The sequence below is a fragment of the Myodes glareolus genome, chromosome 20, assembly GCF_982192425.1.
Source record: "Myodes glareolus chromosome 20, mMyoGla1.1, whole genome shotgun sequence".
Lineage (NCBI taxonomy): Eukaryota > Metazoa > Chordata > Mammalia > Rodentia > Cricetidae > Myodes > Myodes glareolus.
Genome location: NC_142045.1, coordinates 29,015,981 through 29,037,726, shown reverse-complemented (window position 1 = coordinate 29,037,726; position 21,746 = coordinate 29,015,981). Strand labels below are relative to the sequence as shown.

The 21,746-nt window shown below is 35.9% G+C and overlaps 1 protein-coding gene across 3 annotated transcripts in view; it reads right to left on the bottom strand.

Annotated features, from left to right (window-relative positions):
• The window catches only part of Nbea (neurobeachin), a 515,411-nt gene that overhangs the window by 294,399 nt on the left and 199,266 nt on the right, over positions 1–21,746 (bottom strand). For 2 of the 3 annotated variants that reach the window (XM_087899501.1, XM_087899503.1), the window contains exons 31-32: positions 12,546–12,700; positions 10,360–10,486 (exon numbers count right to left, since the gene is read on the bottom strand). In XM_087899501.1, the coding sequence (XP_087755627.1) occupies positions 10,360–10,486; positions 12,546–12,700 (282 nt within the window). The remainder of the gene's footprint in view (positions 1–10,359; positions 10,487–12,545; positions 12,701–21,746) is intronic. The other variant, XM_087899502.1, reaches the window with a different exon arrangement.

The following is a 21,746-nucleotide window of genomic DNA, read 5'->3' as shown; positions in this document are numbered from 1 at the left end:
CCATCTGCAGGGTGAAACAATCACAGCAGAGCCTGCTGACAGACTGCCCAGCCACCCATTTCTGACTGAGCATACACAGCTGTAACATGAGAGCATACATGCAGGTCTCAGGTGGTGCTGACACCAACCAGGGACCACTCTGACACTCCAAAGAGAAACTGATGCTAAGGAGTGGTAACACAAAAGCTAGAGGGCTAATATTACCTAAAGGTTCAGAATTCTCACCATCACTCTAGATTTTCTTTGACTTTTAATAACTTTAATAACTAAAAGTAGAGCTTTTCTATCTCCTATTTCACCCAATCCTAATGATGTTCTTAGTTTCTTAGACGAAATAATTCCATCTACTATAAAAGCATAAGTAGGGATCACAGTTGTAGAAATGGGATAGATCCAGATAATTATTAATATTTTCTAAAGCTGATATCTGGAAGAAGCACTGATATTTAGCTGTATTTAATTAACACGAGTGAGTACATAGAAATAAGAAAATTCAAGTTTCTGGAGGTTTATATCCATCATCAAATCATATTGCTAGATTTCCTCATCACATTACACAAAACATTCTAATTGGAAAAGTACCTGTAACCATTTCTATGCTGAAGAGACTGAGATTACACCATGTGTTTACAATATGTGTTCATCCATATTATAACTTATCAAAAGAAGTGGAACAGAAATAAAATTCATCTTTAGACATCCTTTATTCCTTGGCAAATAAAGACTTTGATTCTTCCACACAAAAAGGGACGTAATGCTGGCCTGCACTTCACTTCTAGTGCTTCCTTTTTGGTTTTTGGTCAGAGAAAAGCACAATATAAATTGTTGAAGTTCCACGCTGAACATGAGAAAACTATCCACTAACATATAACAAAGAGATGATAACCCAGGAGAACTCCAAGGCTTTCAGTCCTATAAGTAGATGATTCTCTCAAAGAGGAAATAGAAGGAACTGCTGGGCATGGTGGGCATATCTGAATACTAGGGGGATGGAGCAGAAAATGGCAAGTTCTAGGTCAGACTGAGCTACCATAAAGACCACAAAGAAACAAACACCATATAACAGGAAAAAAAAGGAATACTTTTAAGCAAATTACTATGCAAGAAATAACAGCATGCTTTATTTACTTTAGGGGGAATATTAGAAGTTTTTCAGTATTTCTGAGATGTTACTTCATTTACAAAAACATATTCACTTGGCGCACAAATACAAAAGTGCAGTGACTAACAGAACTGGCCCCTTCAGGCTTCCAACTACACTCTAGCAACTTCCTAATGGTCAAGGGAGTTCCTGGGTTGGAACCAAAACTGTTTAAGCCTCTGACTTCACTCTCCTTCATCCACTCTTGAACTAAACACTAGAGATGCTCAGTGGCTTCTTGAAGTTGGCTCCATTTCTGGATAGTGAGCACAAACTCTTAAGAAAGAGGACCACTGATTTCCATATAGAAAACAATGCCCACAAATGAAATGATTTATCAACAATTTTAACAAAATTACTAGAGAAAGGAAAATAAAACCTTCAAATGAGGTAACGACACTTCAGATGAGAGTCTATAGATGTGAAATCTAATACAATGTGTTCTGCAGTACAAGTACTTAATGTTGTTGTTTTTAAATCACAATTAGGTTCTTTCTTTTCCTTTCGCTTTTGTTTTTCTTTTGATATAGGGCCTTACTACGTACCTCTGGCTGTCCTGGAACTCAATATGTAGACCAGGTTGCCTCAAACTCACAGAGGTCTGTTTGCTTCTATCTCCAAAATGCTGAGATCAAAGGTGTGCACCACTACACCAAACTGGTACTTGCTTCCATATGTATTTAAAAAGTCTCAGTAAATTCTAAAGATTTTATACAAATGAAACACAATTAAACAATGGGAGAAAACAATGTCTAAAAACCCATGGCAACAATACTTACTAAATGTTTCCAAACAAAGATCTGACCTCAAGCTACATTTGGGGCTATGGTGGCTGTAAGAGGAATGCCAGCATAACGGGGAAGATGAACAGTTAAAGTGCACAGAAACATGCTGTTTTCTATTCCTTGACAACTTGTGATTACCAGTACACATTTTGGAAATTATACATATTATTAATTTTCTTTTACTGCATTCCATTTTTATAATTGTGTTACTTCAAAAATTATAGTCTTGACTTACTCTCAAGGTCAATTCTTTTGTAGTCCAGGAGTTTCTTAGCATAATTTCATAAACATAAAAAAATTATTTTTGCTTTGTAAAGTTCTTAAATGTATTCATTCCTTAAAATCAAAAAGGAATGGGCAGCTCTAACAACAGAATGTAAAGCTAAAGCAAGTAACTCTATTATGCAATGTGCCGAGAAGAAACAGAAGATAGGAAATAATTCAATTAGGGAATTCCATGATAGAAAGACTTTACCATTAAATGTTCTTATATGAATTAGGGAATGTAGGCATAGGTAAATGAAAAGGTTTAGAAAATGTATAGAAAGACAAAATAATTTCACTTTTCAACCTGGTCTATGGGAATAATTAAGAAAATATGCACACAATTATTCAGAAAATGTATATGTTAGTGAAAATTATTAGCCATTATGTGACCATTAATATGAAATCATGTTAAAATATGAGGTAGATCGACATGGGAAGTAGAAAAAGACAAGATCTCCTGAGTAAATTGGGAGCATGGGGTCCTTGGGGTAGGAAAGGTGGGATCATAGAAAAATGTAGAGTTTAATAAAAATCAATAAAAAACTAAAAACTAAAAAAAAAAACAACAACAAAAAAAGAGAAAATGTATAGAAAGGGAGCATTATGGTCGAAAAGCCATACAAGGTTGTATAATCAGCTACATGTTATGACTAGGAACTGACAAGCCCTGGCTTTAAACATTTTATCAGGCTTTCATTCAATTACAACCATGAAACATGAGTAAGCATAACAGAGAGCTGATGGGTAAACAGATCAGAAATTTCAGAATCTGTAACACACAGTCAGTTTTTAAGCTGAAGTTTCTAGGGTTGCTACCACTAAGCAAAACATTATGTTGTAAAAAAGAAATGTGTGCTTATTTTATTTTCTATGATCTTATAAAATCGAAAGCTGTCATTTTCTCCTAATTTCTTTCAAACAGAATAATATATATTTTAAGAGTACAAAAAACATATTAAGAAAGTAGATAGAGGCTGAACAGAATTCTTCTATATAAGAAGTTTATTACTTTAAAATGTAAACTAAATTCCATGTAAACATTTTTCATGTTTTAAGAAACATGATGCCTGTTAGGGATGTATTTAAAAATTATAAAAGCTTTTGGAATGCATTTTTGGAAATTGTTAATTGGATGTTTGGTAGATAGAAAGGAAATAATTGAACATGAAAATGCAACAATTCCTCTTTTCAAGTCAACTAGTTGAAAAAAATGTCACCAAACATCTCTATAGTGAGACAAAAACATAAAGCTAAGAAAATAAAGCATTAACTGAGGCTCAAGCCCAATAATACAAAGGACCAGGATTTGTGCTCTAAATCACTGACATAGAAATGGTAATAAACTTACTAAAACACGAAGATACTCTTAGACAATAACGTCCCAGGAGCTACTTAAGTGACTCTTGTGCTGGGAGAGCTCTGAGCAGAGCGGTGCTTTCTTCCCAGAAGGAGGCTGTTTTGCCCAAGTCTACAACCAAAACTGGCCAGTGAAAACGTGAAGGCACTGATTCTTGATTGGACTGAGGATGGTACCTCTCAAGGCTGTGGCAGTCCTGGCTCTTTCCCATGCAGTGTTCTTTTCTTAGAATTGTGCCACTTTTCTTTCAGACCAATTCTCACTCCTCAAGCCTTTATAAGTAGTCTTATCCAGAACAATCCCCACTAAGTCAGACATATGTCCTGCTTTGCACATGAAGCTGCTCCCTGAGGTAGTAATTTATTATACTTTTAGAAAACAGCAAGAAGTTCATAGATAATTTTGGAAAACGTAAGTTTAAAAATAAATAAATTGAATACTTAAGGAGAGACAAAGGACATCTATTTCTGATGGAAAAACCTAGAGTCATACACACAATAATCACAGAGGAGGCCATACAATGGACAGAATCCTATTCTGACACAAGAGCATACAAATGCTATTAGGCAGCTTCTAGCCTTGTTCCTGAAATCAAAACCAGTAACTTCTCAATAGGAAAAGGATGCAAGAACATGCTTTGCTGGTGAAAGCTGAGGAAGAAGAATCATAAGGTTTTATGTGAACTGGTTATAATAGTTCAGCTAACATTTGAGATTTCTGAAGCTGAAGTGTGAGCATTATAATATGGGAGAGTGAATTCTTAGAGTGGTAAACACAGTGGGATACTAAAATTACTTTCAGATTGTTCCTATAAGTCTCACCAATGAATAAAAAAAGACTGGACAGAATGTACAAGTTGGAAAAAACTTCCTTTGCTTCTTCTGCAAGCTGAGATGTTCCAATAACTACAGAAAGGAGGCACAAAGCATAGCTTGGAATCATTTTCCATCTCCTCCAGAGGACAGGATAACAGACTCATGGAGGCTGTGGGAAAACTGGCAACCTTCCAATCCAGGACACAAAAGAAAACCTAAACATTGCTAGCGCTGGAACAGGAAAATTCTATGCACCCAGGATAGGATAAGAAAATATCATGAGACCTCAATATTTCATGATCCCATCACTGAGTAGTCAGTATCCATGTGAGATTCTTTATTTTCCCATGACTGAGAATGAGTCTGAACCAGGGCAAGAAGCCCAGGCCCCTGAATACTGGGCACAAAGTACTCAGTTTTTTGTGTTGTTGTTGTTGTGGCTTTTTTTTAAAATAGTCTATGATTGCAAAAGGGCTTACAGAATATTGAACCTCTTGAAAGACAAAACCCAAGCAGCCTACAAAGAGTGAACAGGAAGACTGAGAACAGTTGACAAAACAGTACCCACTCAGGTAAAAGGTAAAGACTGAGAATGTCTGAGCTGCAGTTCACAGGGAATAACCAAAATAGTAGAAAAATAAAATTACTCTAAACTAGGATGACTTTGTTTCTAACACTAAAAACCGAGCACAAGTAGAATTGGGTACATTTTGGGCATCAATGCTACTAAAATGCTAAAATCATACCCACAAGTTCATTTTAAACCAAGATTACAATCTACCCAAAGCAGCAGAAAAAAAAAAACAAAACAAAACAGAGATAAGCTAACAAAATCAGGATCATAAGTAAGTCTGATTCTAAAACCATCTAGGAATCTAAAATAAGCACTATTAACATCTGTAAGAATTAAGACATGACAAGACAACCAGCATGTATGAGCAAAGGGGTATTACAACAGAAGCAAAAGTATATAAATCTCTAATAATGGTAGAAATGAAAAATATGGTTAAAAGAGACAATATACTTTCACTAGATGAATCAAAAGGGTTAAGTAAGCCAGGTGAAGAACCAGTGACTTTAAAGACGTTCATGCTTCCTTAGTACAGATGACAAAAGACGTAAGAAACTAATCTAAGTGTCTATCAACAGGTGAATGTGTATACAGAAGACGTGGTATATAGACCACATCCAGAATACTTACTATTGTCATCTGCAACAAACATGGATAGATTGGAAGACAATATGCAACATGAGAAAAATCATGTATAGAAAAATACTGTATAATCTCACACATATGAAGAATCTAAATAACTCAGTTTCACTGAAAATGTGAATTGAATACGGTTACATAAGCTGGAGATAAGGGGGAAAATTAGAAGAGCTTGTTGAAGGGATACAGTGTTAGAATTAGAAAGTGGTGAATTTTAATGTCACAATATGGAGATTCTAGTTAATAATAATGCAGTACACACACCACATTTTTAATAGCTAAGAGATACTATTTTAAGTATTTTATCACACAGGAATTCAAGAGCATTGGGATAGTAAGAAGTAATCTCTTATAGTTTTGATAAATTTCTGAAGTACACTACACTAAATAATGTGTCCAATAATACCTAAGCCACAACCTCTGGAACCTACAGATAGACAGGCCATGTGCACATTAAGACAGGGAGATTAAGATTGGAGGTGTGTTCAGTCTAAACACATGAACTATAAAAAACATGGACACTGCTGTGGTTACAGAAGAAGCACTGAGAAGAAAGAAGACAGGAAAGAGGAGTCAGAAGAGGAACAGCAGCATTCCAAAGTGAGAAGCATCTGAAATACTCTACTGGTTCTAGGTAGAGCAAGCCACGTGCAAGGAAAAGGGAAAATGCTGAGTGCCAAATACAGTCTGGGCAGACAATAAGTAACAGGTTCATGAGTCCCATATGATAAGAGTTGAATTTTTTTTTTAAGCTTAGATAATCTGAAAGTAGAACTCAGTCTCCTTAAAAATGTGGTCTAGCTACGAGTCCAGTATGAGTGTGTAAGATTTGAAGCCTGCAGAAATGAGGAAATTAATAAACAGAGTACTAGATTTCTGCAAATTTGATGTGGCCACAACACAAAACTATGGAGATGAAAGACATAACAAGAACAAAAAAATAATGACTATCAGTTAAGAATTTCCACAAACAGTAAAAGTTACTAAAAGCGTGTATCCAAGAGACACAAAACATCATGTGTAATATTAATCGTAAATAACCCAAATTTGTCCTAATAAACTATTAGGAGGCAGATAATAAGAAATTTGAGGAAAGCAGAGACTAAAGGCTCACTTCACAGAACAAAAAAATAACACTCTCTTCATAAATACTATGCAAGCCTGACGACTTGAAAAAAACATATTTCAAATCCATTTCCAAAACATAGAGGCCAACAATTCTGTTTAAGTCAGAAAGTCATGAAGAAATCAAAGGAAAATTAGGGGCTTTTCACAAAAACAAATGTTGAGAAAATATCTGAAACCAGCGTGAACTGTTAGAGAAAGTCCTTTCAATACAAAGAATGATTCCTGACAAAACCCTAGATTTATGTAAATTAAGAGTATGAGAAATAATAAATACAAGCAAAATGACTGTCTTAGACAAAGCAATAGTATTATATTGCTTCTTTTGATTTATCTATCTATTTTAATTTCATTTTATTTGCAAGCTGCGGATGGAACACCATAGCAGAATGCAGGCTTGTAAGCATTACACCTTCCCCACAATCTAGCTCCACCAAATGACTACAAGGGAGATGTGTGATGATCAAGGGTTGCAAGAACAGTCAGCTGTGAACCATTATAAGCAAATAATACTACAACTGTGTTAGTTTAAAACTCCAATGTTAAAACCTTAAATATTTAAAACTGAAGGAAACAATAAGTCAACAATAGAGAGAAACTGGGAGAAAGGAAAAGAAAACTCCATTAGCCCAACACAAATACTATAGGGAAGACAAAAAAAAAAAAAAAAAAAAAAAAAAGAAATCCTAACACTGAACACCATCAAAGACATGGAAGATATTTTTAAAGATACACCAACAAGTTCAAGATTGTTACAATAAAACTTCAGGATCTCAGTGCATGACACACAGCACTGATGATTAGGAACAGTAAGTAATAGATATAATGCTCCACAAGTCTAAAGGATCAATTAAGCCAAACTGAAAATATCACCAATTTTGTTTATTTTAAGAAACATATAAAACAAATTTTGAACCACTGTACCTAAGAGCAAATCTCAAAGCTTTCCCAGTTGTTTTAAAACTACATCAAACAGATCAGGTACCTCGCCATCAATGGGGAAATACAAAACTTTTAGGGGGAAAAGTAAGAATATAAGACGTTGGGGGCTGATAAAGATGATTAAGTTATTATAGAAGTTATATAAGAAATGCTATTTGAGACACTGGACTTCACAGAAAATAGAAAGTTCTTGCTCTTAAACAGTCTATAGAATGAGACAATGGAATGCATGTGGCTGGCAAAGGGCACCGAGCAGAGTATACTAGTAACACCTACACATTTTAAGAAAAAAAATCCATTTTAAGACACAGGAAAAGAATTCAATGACCCATAAACACAGGCAAAAACACTCAGCAGCAATAAAAATAGATATAATTATCTCACCATTATAAAACATGACAATACCTAGTACAGACAAATGAAAAGCATGAGATGTTTCATCACTGCTCCAGAAAGTGCAATGGCACCCACTCTACAAAACTGCTCAGCATTTTCTCAAAATTTTTAAGCAATTACTTATTATCCTACCAGCAATTTTATTCTAAGTTATTTACTCAAATGAAATAAAAAGAAATGTATTGGCAAGCCCAAGACTTAGGATTTTCTAAATCATTATTTGTAATATGCCAAAGCTGGAAAAACTCCAGTGTCTATCATTGAGTAAACAGATAAACTTGTAAGTCACAAAATGGAATAAAAATTGGATAGTAAATAGGACTAGAACTGTCAGAAACAAAGATAAATGAATCAACAAACTAGTAAGACCTGTGAAAGAAGAATGTCAAAAACCAGTACACATCATATGATCCCATCCTTTAAAACCTTTGAATGTAAACTCTAAATTAAGAAGCTGAGAAGCACGTAAGCCTTTACTACTGGTACGGATGGGTAAATAACATATATGAACGTGGAAATTTCTGAGGAGACAATTATATTTTTTCATTCTAATATGCAAAGTGGTTTCACCAGATTATAAACTAGTAAATCTCATTAATATGTACATTCTTATCATTTTTATTGAGGTTCAGCAACGAAAACAAGTGATCTCAATAAAGCTGAAATGAAAATTAACTTGATAAAAGTATAGACACAAAATACTAAGCTCCTTAAAAGTGAATGAAATCAGAAACATATTAAGACTTATACAAAGCAAAATAAGAATCAATACTAAGAACCATTTATTTTTAAAAAAACTAATATTCTGAAAGGAATATTTGATGTTCACAGTTTGGCAATGAAAACACAGAAAGAGAACTAAAAGCCCAGCACACTGTGGAAACAGTTTCTGAAGCCTCCATTCTATAAAAGAATTCAGACTTGTTTGTAACAATTGGTGTTTTAACCCTGATTCTAATGTTTTAAGAGAATATGAAGTACGGAGAACTCTGACTTTTTCACAAGAAAGGGGCAAGGCGCAAAGACATCCCTCAAGGCTCTTACTGTCGTTATTAAACCTGAAGTTAATTTTGTCAGCTTAGTAGAAGAAGGTGTACAGATACAGCAGAACTGAGTGTGAAACTCAATTCAAGAATATAAGGTCAAAATTTATGACAGAAGTGAAAGATCATGGTATAAAGAAGTTTTCAGATGAGAGCCAGCCATCCTCCTATCCCTGTTTCTTGTTATGCATTTATCAAAAAGCCATTCCAGCTGGTTATGCAACTCAATAGAAAGAGTGAGGAAATGTAAGCAAATACACAACACAAAATGCAACCACAGGCAAAAACAAAATACCTTGAATTTAATATATATCTGCTATTGGTCCAAACAGGCCATATTGATAATGAAAAGAAAAAACCCAGCAAAATGGCCAAGGTAAGAGTGAACTGGGATTCTGTTTTCAGCTTTTGAGTCAGTGAACTCTGACAAATGCACAGAAAATCACTTGGCATCGTCTAGTCACAGTAGACAGAAAAGCTGGGCAGCAATTCCACTCTAAATCTTTTATTTGCCTAAAAGATATGCACAGTAGCACAGCAAGTACTCAGAGAATAATAAATACACATATTGTCATTTACATAAAAGCATTATTTGAAATAGATAAAAGCTGGAAAACTATAAATGTTTATAAACTTCATAATGTGGGGCACTACATTCTGAGTCATTAATCACCACAATGAACTAAAAAGCACTGACTATTAGAGGTTCAATGATACATATTACATAAAATTACCCAGACTTATTTTCTTCTTTTCATTTTTTGACACAGGGCTTCTCTGTGTAATAATCCTGGCTGTCCTGGTACTTGCTTTGTAGACCAGGCTGCCTCAAAGTTACTGAGATCCACCCATCTCTGTCTTCCAGGTGCTGGGATTAAATGCACTGCCCAGCTGTTTTATTATTATTATTTTTTTTTCTTTTCAGACTTATTTTCAAAGTTAATGGTTTAAACTGTTATCACTCAGAGATGATCAATTTCTAATATAGTATCTTTCCACATTTCAACTATTATTGGAAATGATAGTATGTGCTACACTACAAATAATTAAAAGTTCTGTAAGCAGTTTTAATCAAATCACCTCAATTTGCATTTGAAAATATAATGTTAATTTTTAGCAATTTCTCCAAGACCCATGGTTAGGCAGTTACAAATATCTTAAGAATATGTAGCTGACATTCCCAAGGACATTTACTTTAGGTGTTCCCACCACTGAGTGTTTCACTGTGTCTAAAAAGGGAGACTAAAACAGGTAAATGAAACAAATCTCTATGCATACCTCATATTCTCAGCTGAATCCTCTGGCATTGGGGCTACAGTCTGTACAGCTGGAAGATTTTTGCTGGTAGCACCATTCACAAAACTAGAAGAGGAGGAAGAGGAGGAGGACCCTGAATCCACAGCACCTGTTCCCAAAATAATAATTTTAGTTTTAAATATAAATTTATATAACAAAAGAATGTCATTATTTCATTTCTATTTGATTTTCAAACAATAACTCATTAGAATAGCTAACGAGAATTCAACAATTAAAAATTATTTGGTCATTAGTATACTAATAAATTCCATGATTTTAAATAATAGATAATACATTAAAATCCATTTAACTTATGTTAATCTAAGAAAATTACATGTTACAAATGGGTATAAATAAAAAACATCAACATGAAAAAGTCTAGATCAAATGAGGTTGATAAAACAATGCAAATTTAAATGTGAAAATTTTATCCCCTTTTTATGGCTATGTTGCAATATTCTTAAACCTAATGATCTAAGGCATAATTTTGAGAGCACTGAGAGCATAATTCTGTCATTTTGCAGCATTAAATTCTGACTTTGATAAAATGATTGCTTTAGAAGCCCTATCATAAGTATAACAGTACCTGATTTTAAAATAATTGGTTCCCTGTAATGATACAAAGATGCCATTTTAGAGATTTTTTTTGTAATATGTCATGTGAGTACATTAAAGGAGTTGAGAGACATCTAGTGTTTCAAAATATTTTATATCTTATTCTAACTCCAACAAAATGAGTTGCTCACTGAGTTTCCACTATAATGACTGTAAAGTGCCATGTGCTAGTATCTAAACTGTACACTGTGCTCAGCATAAATGTTAGCTCATATTTATATCTTTCTATATATGATCAAGTATTAAGGAGGAAGGCTATTGCTTAGTTTTAATTTTTACTGTAATATATATTTGTACTATCAAAAACTTACACTGTTATATATCAATCACTAATTTTTAAAACAAAAATTACAAGAAAGCATAACTTGGCTTATTCAAAGACCAAAAGGTGATTTAAGCTTTTCGTTTCTCTGCTTTATTTACTAGACATCACTATGGACAGATTCTACTACACTGTTAAATTTTTAAAACTGAAAAAATAAACTTACAAATTTAAAATGCCATTAATGCTGCTCAATGATCGAGACAAGTATATATGTTTAAGAGAGTGTTCTACTTACTAAACCCCATAAATGTGTGGCTCATGATATGTCAGACTCAGGTGACATGATAAACAAGATAGATACAGAAAGCACAAAAAGGAGCTACAAAATCAATAGAAATGGGAAGAATCTAAGTAATGATAATAAATGGAAAAGTTCAAGGCTATACAGTTTGGAGAACAGAAGACTACTATAGTCAGGGAAGGAAAGTCAGGGATCATCTTGCGTTGTATAAATACCTAAAACGGAATCACAAAGATTTGGGTAAGGATTTATTTAGCTAATAATCAATAGGAACATTTCTGGAAATTTGAGAGAGAGAGAGAGAGAGAGAGAGAGAGAGAGAGAGAGAGAGAGAGAGAGAGAACGAACAGAGACAGAGGAAATTGATTGATTTTAGTAATACTTTTAAATTGGCATTTTTGATTTCTAGAACCCTAGGAAATAGCTGGACAATGAATTGGACACAGGTATAACCTAAGGACATAATTTTTCAGTGTGAGGCAGTGGTCCCTGTTCACAAGCTCTGTTTACACAGCTGAGGCTCTTGCAAATCAAGGTTCTTAGGGAACTCTATCATTCCTTTAAGGGTTTAGCAAAGGACACATCTTGGGGTTCAATCTAGAAAACCCATTTTCTAGCACTAATATGTTTGAGCACCTTCACATGTTTTATAAGTTTATTTTCACTTGTCATTCTCCAGTATCTAAATCAGCTTTTGCTCCCAAAATGTATTCCAATTATCTGATTGTACCCTGAATGTAGACTATGATATTTTGAGAAAACTCAGAACAAAAGATCAGTACTGTCTCCTGAAACGACCACTGTGTCTGTGTCCTAGAGCCAGCAGCAAGTTCTGAGAAGTTGTCGCACAGAGTGCAGCACAGTCAAGACTAAGCTAACCCTAAGTATGTTCTGGGCATTTTAGTCATTAAGATTAAATGGGAAAATGAAGATACAGCAAACGGAGAAAAAAGGATGAAGCTTCACAAAAGTCTATAAGGACGATACCTGTCGTGTTAATCATACTTTTTGGTGTAGCTCCAGGGGCAGCAAATATACTTGAGGTACTGCCTGTTGGCAGCCCACTTCCTGCAGCAGTGGCTCCCACAGTAGTGACAGCTAGACTACCTGGAGGTGGCTTCTTTACAGGCACCACCACACTCCTGCAGAGAAAAACAGAAAACAACCCCAAAGCATGAGATAAAGCCTCTTCACAGGATGCACAGCAGATACCCAATGCCAACAATGGAACTGAGCTCCCTCCCCCTCATTCTTTTCCTCTCCTTTCCTGACTGTCCACAATGTAAACCTACAAACTCAACATTACTGGTGAAAGGAATACAGGACTTAAGAAAACACTGGGAAGCTTATGACAATAAATGTTTATTTACCAAACACTAGTGTAGAATCTGGAGTTTGTAAATGTTTCTTAAAGTGACAAATTAATCACAAATTAGAAACAAGTGCTCAGGTTAACACATTTTGCGTATGCTTACCAAATAACCTTGTGATAAAATGCCCACTTTCTTCCCATTATACCATCATACATGTAAAATGCCCATAAAATTGGGCTGCCAAAAGTTTACTGGGCTAAAGCGCTTGCCTCACCCACCTGAGAACCTAACCCTGGAACCCATGTAAAGAAGCCAGATGTGGTAGCAAGCACCTGAAATTCCAGCACTTCTGAGGTAAGACAGGAGGTGAAAACAGAAGAATCACCCAGAAGCTCAGTGCCCAGTCTGCCTGCATATGCTAGGCAGTCCAGCAGAAACAAGAACCTCTCCTTCCATCAGAGTGGAAGGAGAGAACTTATTCCCCAAAGTCCTCAGATTTCCAGGAGGCATGCATACACAAAGCACCACTTTCTAAAAATTTTCATAAAATTATAGATAAAAACAACCAAAGTAATATTTGATAGTCAAACTTGAAAATGTGATGCTGAAAAATGAAATGAGGGATAGCAAAACACTAGATTTCTCATTAAAATCGCTTTCTACAACACAAGAAAATTCAGATTATAACACACATATATAGCTAAAGAGAAATTTAACTTTCATGGCATATCTTTTGTAACATAGAAATTCATTATGTTCTCATATTTATTCAACACTTTTAAATTGATTTCATTTAAATTTTTTCCTGAATATCATGCTGTCTTTTATCTTTATTATTTTATTACTTGAAAAAAAATCAATCCAAATTCCCACTCCATCCCCTCCGACCACTCCCTTCCCACACCCTCCCACCCTTCCCCCCACCAATCCTAAGAGAGGACAACACACCCTGCCCTGTGGCAAGCCCTCCCTACTACATCTAGGTTGAGCAAAGTACACATCCAAAGAGAATAGGATCCCCAAAAGACCGTACAAGCAGTAGAGACAAATCCCAGTGCCACTGTCAGCGGCCCCTCAGTCTGCCCCAAATGTCAACCACATTCAGAAGGACTAATTTGATCCCATGTTCATTCACTCCCAGTCCAGTTGGAGTTGGTGAGCTCCCATTAGCTCAGGCAAATTGTCTCAGTGAGTGAACACCTCATGGTCTTGACCTTGCTCATATACTCTCTCACTCCTCCCACTCTTCAAATGGACCTTGAGAGCTCTGCCAGCACACCACATGGCAGATTTGGAGTTTTGCAAATGCAGACAGAAAAGGTTGCAATCAGATTGGGAAAAAAATTCAGAACAGGTTAGAGTGTGTTTAAAAATATACATAGGCTTCAGAGAGAAAAGAGAATGGAGGCAATCATAGATGAAAATAAATAGTTTAAAAATAAAACCCTTAAAAAGAAATAGAGTAAAAAATATAATAAGACACATAAAGATAAAAAATACAAAAAGTATGAATTCTATATATTATTGTGGTTTAGATTTTCTGATTGCTTATAAAGAAATGACAGCTGCTAAAACACACGGGGTTATAAAAAATTGCTGGATTAAGCCAATTTATATATTTTAAAACTGTCTTGACTTCAAAATTAAAGTCAAAGGATATGTTACTTTGGGAGAGAGAATATACTTTTATTTCCACAGGAAATGAGAAGCTGCATATTCATTCCAGGTTAAAAAATATCAGGTTTCATTGGTGAAGAACCTCTGATATTTTGATATTCTACAGACATTAATAAATAAAGCTAGAACTACAAGACTTGTGATGTATATTTTATCAGCTCAATCATAAAATAAAAAGATCACCTTTGGTCAACTTGTATACAACGCAAAAACTATACATGTATTAATGCAGATATGTATGGTAGTTTTTATGGGTTTATGGGCGATTAACTCATTTTTATTTTATTTTATTCACTTTACATACCAATCACTTCCCCTTACCTTCCCTCCTACCCCTACCTTCTCTCCCTCCAACTCATCCTCATCCACTCCTCAGAAAGGGTAAAGTCTCCCATGGGGTGTCAACAAAGTCTGGCACATTCAGCTGAGTCAGACCAATACTCCCGCCCCTCCCTGCAGCATCAAGGTCAAGCAAGGCATCCCACTATATGGAATTGGCTTCAAAAAGCCAGTTCATGCACTAGGGATAGATCCTGGTCCCACTGCCAGGGGCCCCACAAACAGACTACAAAACCATTGGAGATCTGCTCTTTAAATAAAACATAAGCAAAATAGCCTAACAGTTTCTTTTAAATGCATTACACTATTGTATTTTTAGCTTTTTTATGGTTATTTTTTAAATTTTATTTTTTCATTCAAAAAATTTACACTTCCTTCCCCCCTCCCATTCCCCTCTCACTCTCCTACTCACCCTCCTCCCTCCCCTTCCCTCCTTAAGAGAGGGCAGGGAAACCTGCCCTGTGGGAAGTCCAAGCCCTGCCCCCCACATCCAGTCCTAGGAAGTTTTGCATCCAAATAGACAAATAGACTAGGGTCCCAAAAAGCCAGTAGAAACAAGTCCCAGTGTCTTTATCAATGGCTTCTCAGTCAGTCCCCATTCTCAGCATGGGGGTATGGGCAGGGTTGGGGGAATGGGGGGGAAGAGAAGGGAAAAGGGAAAGACTGAAGAGTGCTGGGGGAGTGGGAGGGTGGAGATGGAGGAAGGACACATATAAGAGCCGGGAAGAAGATATCTTAAGGGAACCATTTTAAGGTTGACAAGAGACTTGGCTCTAGAGGGGATCCCAGGTGTCCACGGGGATGGCCCCAGCTAGGTCCTTGGCAGCAGAGTAGAGGGTGCCTGAACTGGCCTTGCCCCACTATCACACTGATGATTATCTCAAATATCACCATAGAATCTTTGTCCGGTGACGAATGGAAATAGAGACAAAGTCCCTCATCAGAGCAATGGACTGAGACCCTAAGTTCCAATTCAAGAGCAGAACGAGGGAGCAAGGAAGTCTGGACTGCAAGGGGTTGGTCCACCCACTGAGACAGTGTGCCTGATCTAATGAAAGCTCACCAAATCCAGCTGGACTGGGACTGAATGAGCATGCTAGTTTTAAAAGTTTATGTATTTTTAGAGCAAGGGGACCAGACACAATAAAAACACATATTCCAGGTGATGCAGCTTCCAAAATAGCTTCAAGTCTACTGGTTGAGATGATCTAGCCTCACAGAATGCTCCAGTCAAGAGTTAGCCATTATCTTGGTTTTCTCAGGTTTTCCCCAAAGATACCAGCACCAACAAACCACAGGAAATACTCTAGAGAACAATACTCACATTCACAAAAGATGGAGTATGGATGGGTTTTGGTTATTCAATGGAGTATGGATTTTTTCATTATTTGGGGATTTGTTACAAGTTCTTATTGGGCATAGTCAGAAAAAAGGTAAACAAAGGAAATAGATGCAAGGATTTCTTTCTGAAGGAAAAAGATGATATAAAAATAATGAAAAAAACGGTTGAATCTACTTTAATCTAATGAATCTTCTTCAATCCAAAAAACCCAACTATTAATCTCTAAATATTTTACATTGGTATGGATTTTGGTTAATATAAATTTAAAGTTATTTTTATACTGTATGCATGTTTCTACTCTTTTTTTGGGGTATTATGCTTATACAGTTCATTTCAAAATATAATTTATAATTAAGAAATAGAGGTTAGTAGTTATTCATGTATAATAATTAAACTTGTAATCATATTAGGTATGTTTTCAAGGTTAAACATATATTCAGATGGATAGATGGTCTTCAAATACTTAAAAGACCTACAGAATATGGCATTTAAAATGTTAATAACATAAGGCTTTTCTTGACAGTGAGACACATCTGCTCCTGACAGCACCAATTTACTTCAAAGAACATGGGCATCAAAGAAATTTCATAGGAAGTTTACTTTCTTCATGGCAAAGCTAGCCATTTGGACAAAGAAACTGCCCTTCTCTCAACTGCTAACAGTATACTGTCCAAACTGGACAAGCAGAATGCAAAACAAAGCAATTACTCATCTTTGTCAAGACAAGGTAGGACAATCTTTTAGTATTCCCCACTTCTCAGAAATATCTTTCAGATATACTAGACCTGTAGACAAAAGTTGGATGTCCCAATGTTACAGAAAACCAGAGTGGTTATACAGGTAATCAGATATCTCTGTTATTACATAATATTTTGCCTTTCTGGGGTCTTTGGTGGAGTTGAAGACTAAATTAGATTTAAAGCTTTCCTCAGTTTGATAAAAAGGTAAATTAGATACGAAACTTTACACTAACAAAGATAAAAAATAGAATATTTTCTTTGATTTTGCCAAATACAAATAGACTGGGCATTATACCTGTAATTCTTACTTCATAACTGTTTTCCTATATATAAAACTTTATTATGGTAAAATTAACACCTTCCTATTTTATTTAGAAAAAGGTAGAAATTTTGTTGAATAATCCTTCTGTACACTGTGAAAAAGTGTTGCTCTTATTGTTAATTAAAAGCTGATTGTTAGCTAGGCAGGAAATTTCTGGTCAGTGAGAGTACTGGGAAGAATGAGGGTGGAGTCTGAAGAGTCACGAAAATAACAATGAGAAACAAGATGATCGTACTGTCTTGAAAGAAGTTACTGTCACATGGCAAATGGTAGATAAGAAATATGGGCTAATTTAAAATGTAAGAGTTAACTAGTAACCAACCTGAGCTATCGACTGAGCATTTACAATTAATAAGTATCCCCATCAGTTCTTTGGGAACTGCAGGGGAGGAAAGAAATGTCAACCTACAGAGGTTAGAGGTCTAGATATGATAACTGCTGACTGTGTGGGATGGAGCATGTGAATGTGTCAACTCATTTCTCTTCACTGTTACAATGAGATTCCCAATGGTTTGCACAGCAGAAGGCTGCTGTCAAAGTGCTTGGCATAGCACCTGCAAATTGCAGATCATCACTGCACTTTAAGCTATTGATATTACCATGAAACCCTCAAAAGTGCTGATGCAAGTTTACATCAGCAATAGTACCCAGACTGAAAGAAGTTATAATCCTGTGACATTCTTCCGTTATTGTCCTCGTAATTGAAAAGGTACAATCCTTTTGAGGACTCACATTTCAACAGTAAAAACAAACACTATCATATCTAAAAGGAAAACTTCTGATAGGATATAAAGATAACAACGTCTTAGGGAGCCTGTAAAGACTTAAAAAATACAGAAAACAAGTAGTGACTTTTAAAATTTATGTAATAAAATGAAACTTCCATGTATATGAAAATATCAAGTTAGGGCCAGCAGTACCAATAAATTTCTTTTAATGCTTATCAACTAATTTTCAGTGATAGATGTGCTGAAATGGCTGAGATGACAACGTGACAAAGGTTCAATTGATTTTACCAGTAAGGTGAGTTTGACTGACTTCATGGATGTTCTTCCTCAATAACTTATGAATTTATGAAGACACTATTTTAGTTAATATTATATTGCTTCTCCATGATCACAATACTGAATGTTCTTGTGCCTAAGATTCCTACTATCTTTTCCCAAATCCAAGGCTGGACAGAGACCATTCTTAAAAGCCTTCCCATCTTTCCTAAGATGCAATACAACCTTTCACCCAGGAATTGCTTTCTAACTTCTCCAGAGCCTGCTTAATACCCACCCACTTTCCTCAGGACCCTATGCTGATTATACCTATCATTTCTCCTGCTTAGACTACTTAGGATCTAGAATGCTTTTTTATTCTGGATTCCATGATGGCTTTACTTCTGATTAGGGCCCTTTACATTTCCTCCAACAAGAAACTCAAGACTCCACCTGTCTTCACCAGGACCCCTTGAAAACCTCAATCTTCTTGATGGCTCTGTAGGAAGTGACCAGCCCATGTAGAGACCTAACCCAGATTCAATATACTGAGCTAGAGCAGTAAAACTTGGAAAAGAAAAAGAGATACAAATAGGAAAAAAATTCAGAGAATTCATGCTTGCTGTTGATACAATTCTATATGCAAGAACATAAAGACTCACCAAGACTACTCTCAGAACCAAATATTTTCAACAAAGTGTCAGGAAACAAAACTAACATACAGAAATCAATGTTCACTCTCTATTCCAATAACAAACATGCTGAGAAAGGAATCAGGGAAACAATTTTATTTCACAACAGCATTAAAAAAAAAAAAAGGCCCAGAATAATCCTAACCAAGGATAGGATAGGAAAGCCTTCTACAATGAAAACTGTAAATCTCTGAAGAAAAAAAAAATTGAGGAAGCCTCTACAAGACAGAAAGATATGCTTTGCTCATAAATTGATAGAATTGATTCTGTGAAAAAGACTTAATAAACAATACTTAATCAAAATAAACATCTTCTATACAGCAAAGAAAAAAATCAAATGAAAAGGCAGCTGACAGAATGGGAGTGTTCTGGCTAGTTTTGTGTCAACTTGGTACAAGTTGGAGTTATCAGGGAGGAGGAAGCTTCAGTTGAGAAAATGCACCCCTAAGATCTGGTTGTAGGCAAGCCTCCGGGCATTTTCTTAATTAGTGATGGATGTTATTTGGGCCTGGCCCAAAAGTGAGTGGGGCCACTTTGGGGAAAGAGGTCCTGGGTTCTATAAGAAAGCACGCTGACTAGTATGCAGCACCCCTCCACAGCCTCTGCATCAGCTCCTGCCTCCAGGTTCCTGCTTTATTTGGAGTTTCTGTCGTGATTAGCTTTGGTGATAAACTGTAGTATGGAAACACAAGCTTAATAAGCCCTTTCCTCCTTCTTGTTTTTCAGTTATGGTCTTTAATTGCAGCAACAGAAATTCTAAGACAAGTGGGTATGAGTGATGTGGGAAGTCTTTCTGTATATGTGCTGCTTTTATTGGTTAATGAATTACAAATGATGAAAAAGGAGCTTTAAAAAGTGTTCAATATCTTTAGCCATCACTGGAATGCAGAAACAAACTACCTTGAGAGTTATCTCACCCTAGTCAGAATGCCTACTATCAAGAAGTCAAATGTCAACAAATGCTGGTGATCATGTAAAGGTAAAGAAACCCTTATTCCTTGTCAATAGGACTGCAGAGTGGTATACTGACTATGAAAATCACTGTGAAAATTCCTCAATAAGACAGAACTGTCATGTTCCAGCTATCCCATTCCTGGGATTATATGCCAAAGACTCAATGTTCTCCTACAGAGATATTTACTCCTCAGTGCTTTCAGGCTTTACAAAAGCTAATGAATGGAATCAGGCTATATGTCTACAAACTGATGGATAATATGGCTCATATATACAAGGTTAAATTTACAAGGTCTTATTTAGGTTAAAAAGAAATGAAATTCACAGGCAAATGGATAGAACTTGAACAATGAGTGAAGTAACTGAAGATCACCCCCTCAAATAAAACAAAACAAAGTAAAACCACATGCTAATGCTCCCCCTTCATTTGTGTACAAAAGCTTCAAAGCATTTCTAAAATAATACAGGCTCTGGCCATTCTTCTTGGTTGTTCATAAAAACTAAATGAGACAGAGTATGTCACATACATTGACTAAATGATGGATTAAAAAGCTGCAACTGAGTTGGAATCTTCCTCTTTATTGGCTACCTTAACCAGTATTGATTGGTAGGTGCAATCCAAACTGCAGCAAGAAAAGGTATCAATAGCCTTACCTATTTACCCGTGAACACTCCAAACCATGAAGATGAAACCAGCCGGGCAAGATGTGCTCATTAGTGCAAGAGTGGCACTACTGTTATAAGGTAAATAACCTCTCTCTGATTAAATGTGATTCCCTCTCTAAGGGGATCCGTAACTGCTACTGTAAAACCTAGTCAAATCCCCACAGAAATTAATAGTCCCTGGAGGAGAACAGAATATTGTTGGTTAGCTAAGTTAGAACAATATCAAAGTGCCTTTTAAATATTTAGTTTGAATGCAGACAAATACCCCTCTCAGCTTTAATCAGAGAAATCTCTTTCCAGTGACTGACAGTAAATACGGGGATTCATGGATGGACAGGGTGCTGAGAAGAAATAACAGACTAATGCTAAGACCTAAACAAGACATACATACCATCCTCTACAAGGCTCAGGGAAAACTGTGGAAGAGGGGGCATAAAAACAAGGAAGCAGAAGACAAGAAGGGTTGTGTCATAGCCATTACAATAGCAAACTCTTAGCAACTATTCTGCATAAAATGGCCCACGAACAGCAGGCACAGGTGGAGCATGGGTCAGTAGCCTACTCTTCACTGCTGAAATATTTCCCACGGGCAGATTCAAGTAGCAGCTTTCAGTTGTGTACACACTGGTGATCCCACCAGATTCCAGCGGATAGTTCTAATACTCTCACAGACAGTCTAAAGTAAGTAGATCATAAGACAAAATCGAAAGTCAGTAATCTAGGAAAGGGACTGTTATGGAGTTAGTGGTAATAGGGATGTGAGGGAGGTAAACAGGGATAGGTGCTGAGAATGATCAGAATGCACATATTGATAAAATAGAAAAATGTCTCTGGCATAAATATGTAAAGATATAATTGCAGTGATGGACACCCAAAACAGAGGGGACAATGGGAACAAACAGTAAAAATGGATTATATAGAGGACAACTATTAATAGTCAGGTTTATTCATTTCCAGAATATCACACTTTGTCAAAAGAGGCTTATGAAAAAAACATAAACTGAGTGGAAATATAATATGCTAAATACTTCAGGATTTGCAGCTGTTTACTGAATCTCACGAGACATCACAGGGTTACTTCTCTAATATGCTTCTCTACTTGATAAAATATTTGAGAATACCAGAAAATTAATTTACGTACTAAAAGGAAATCCATTATT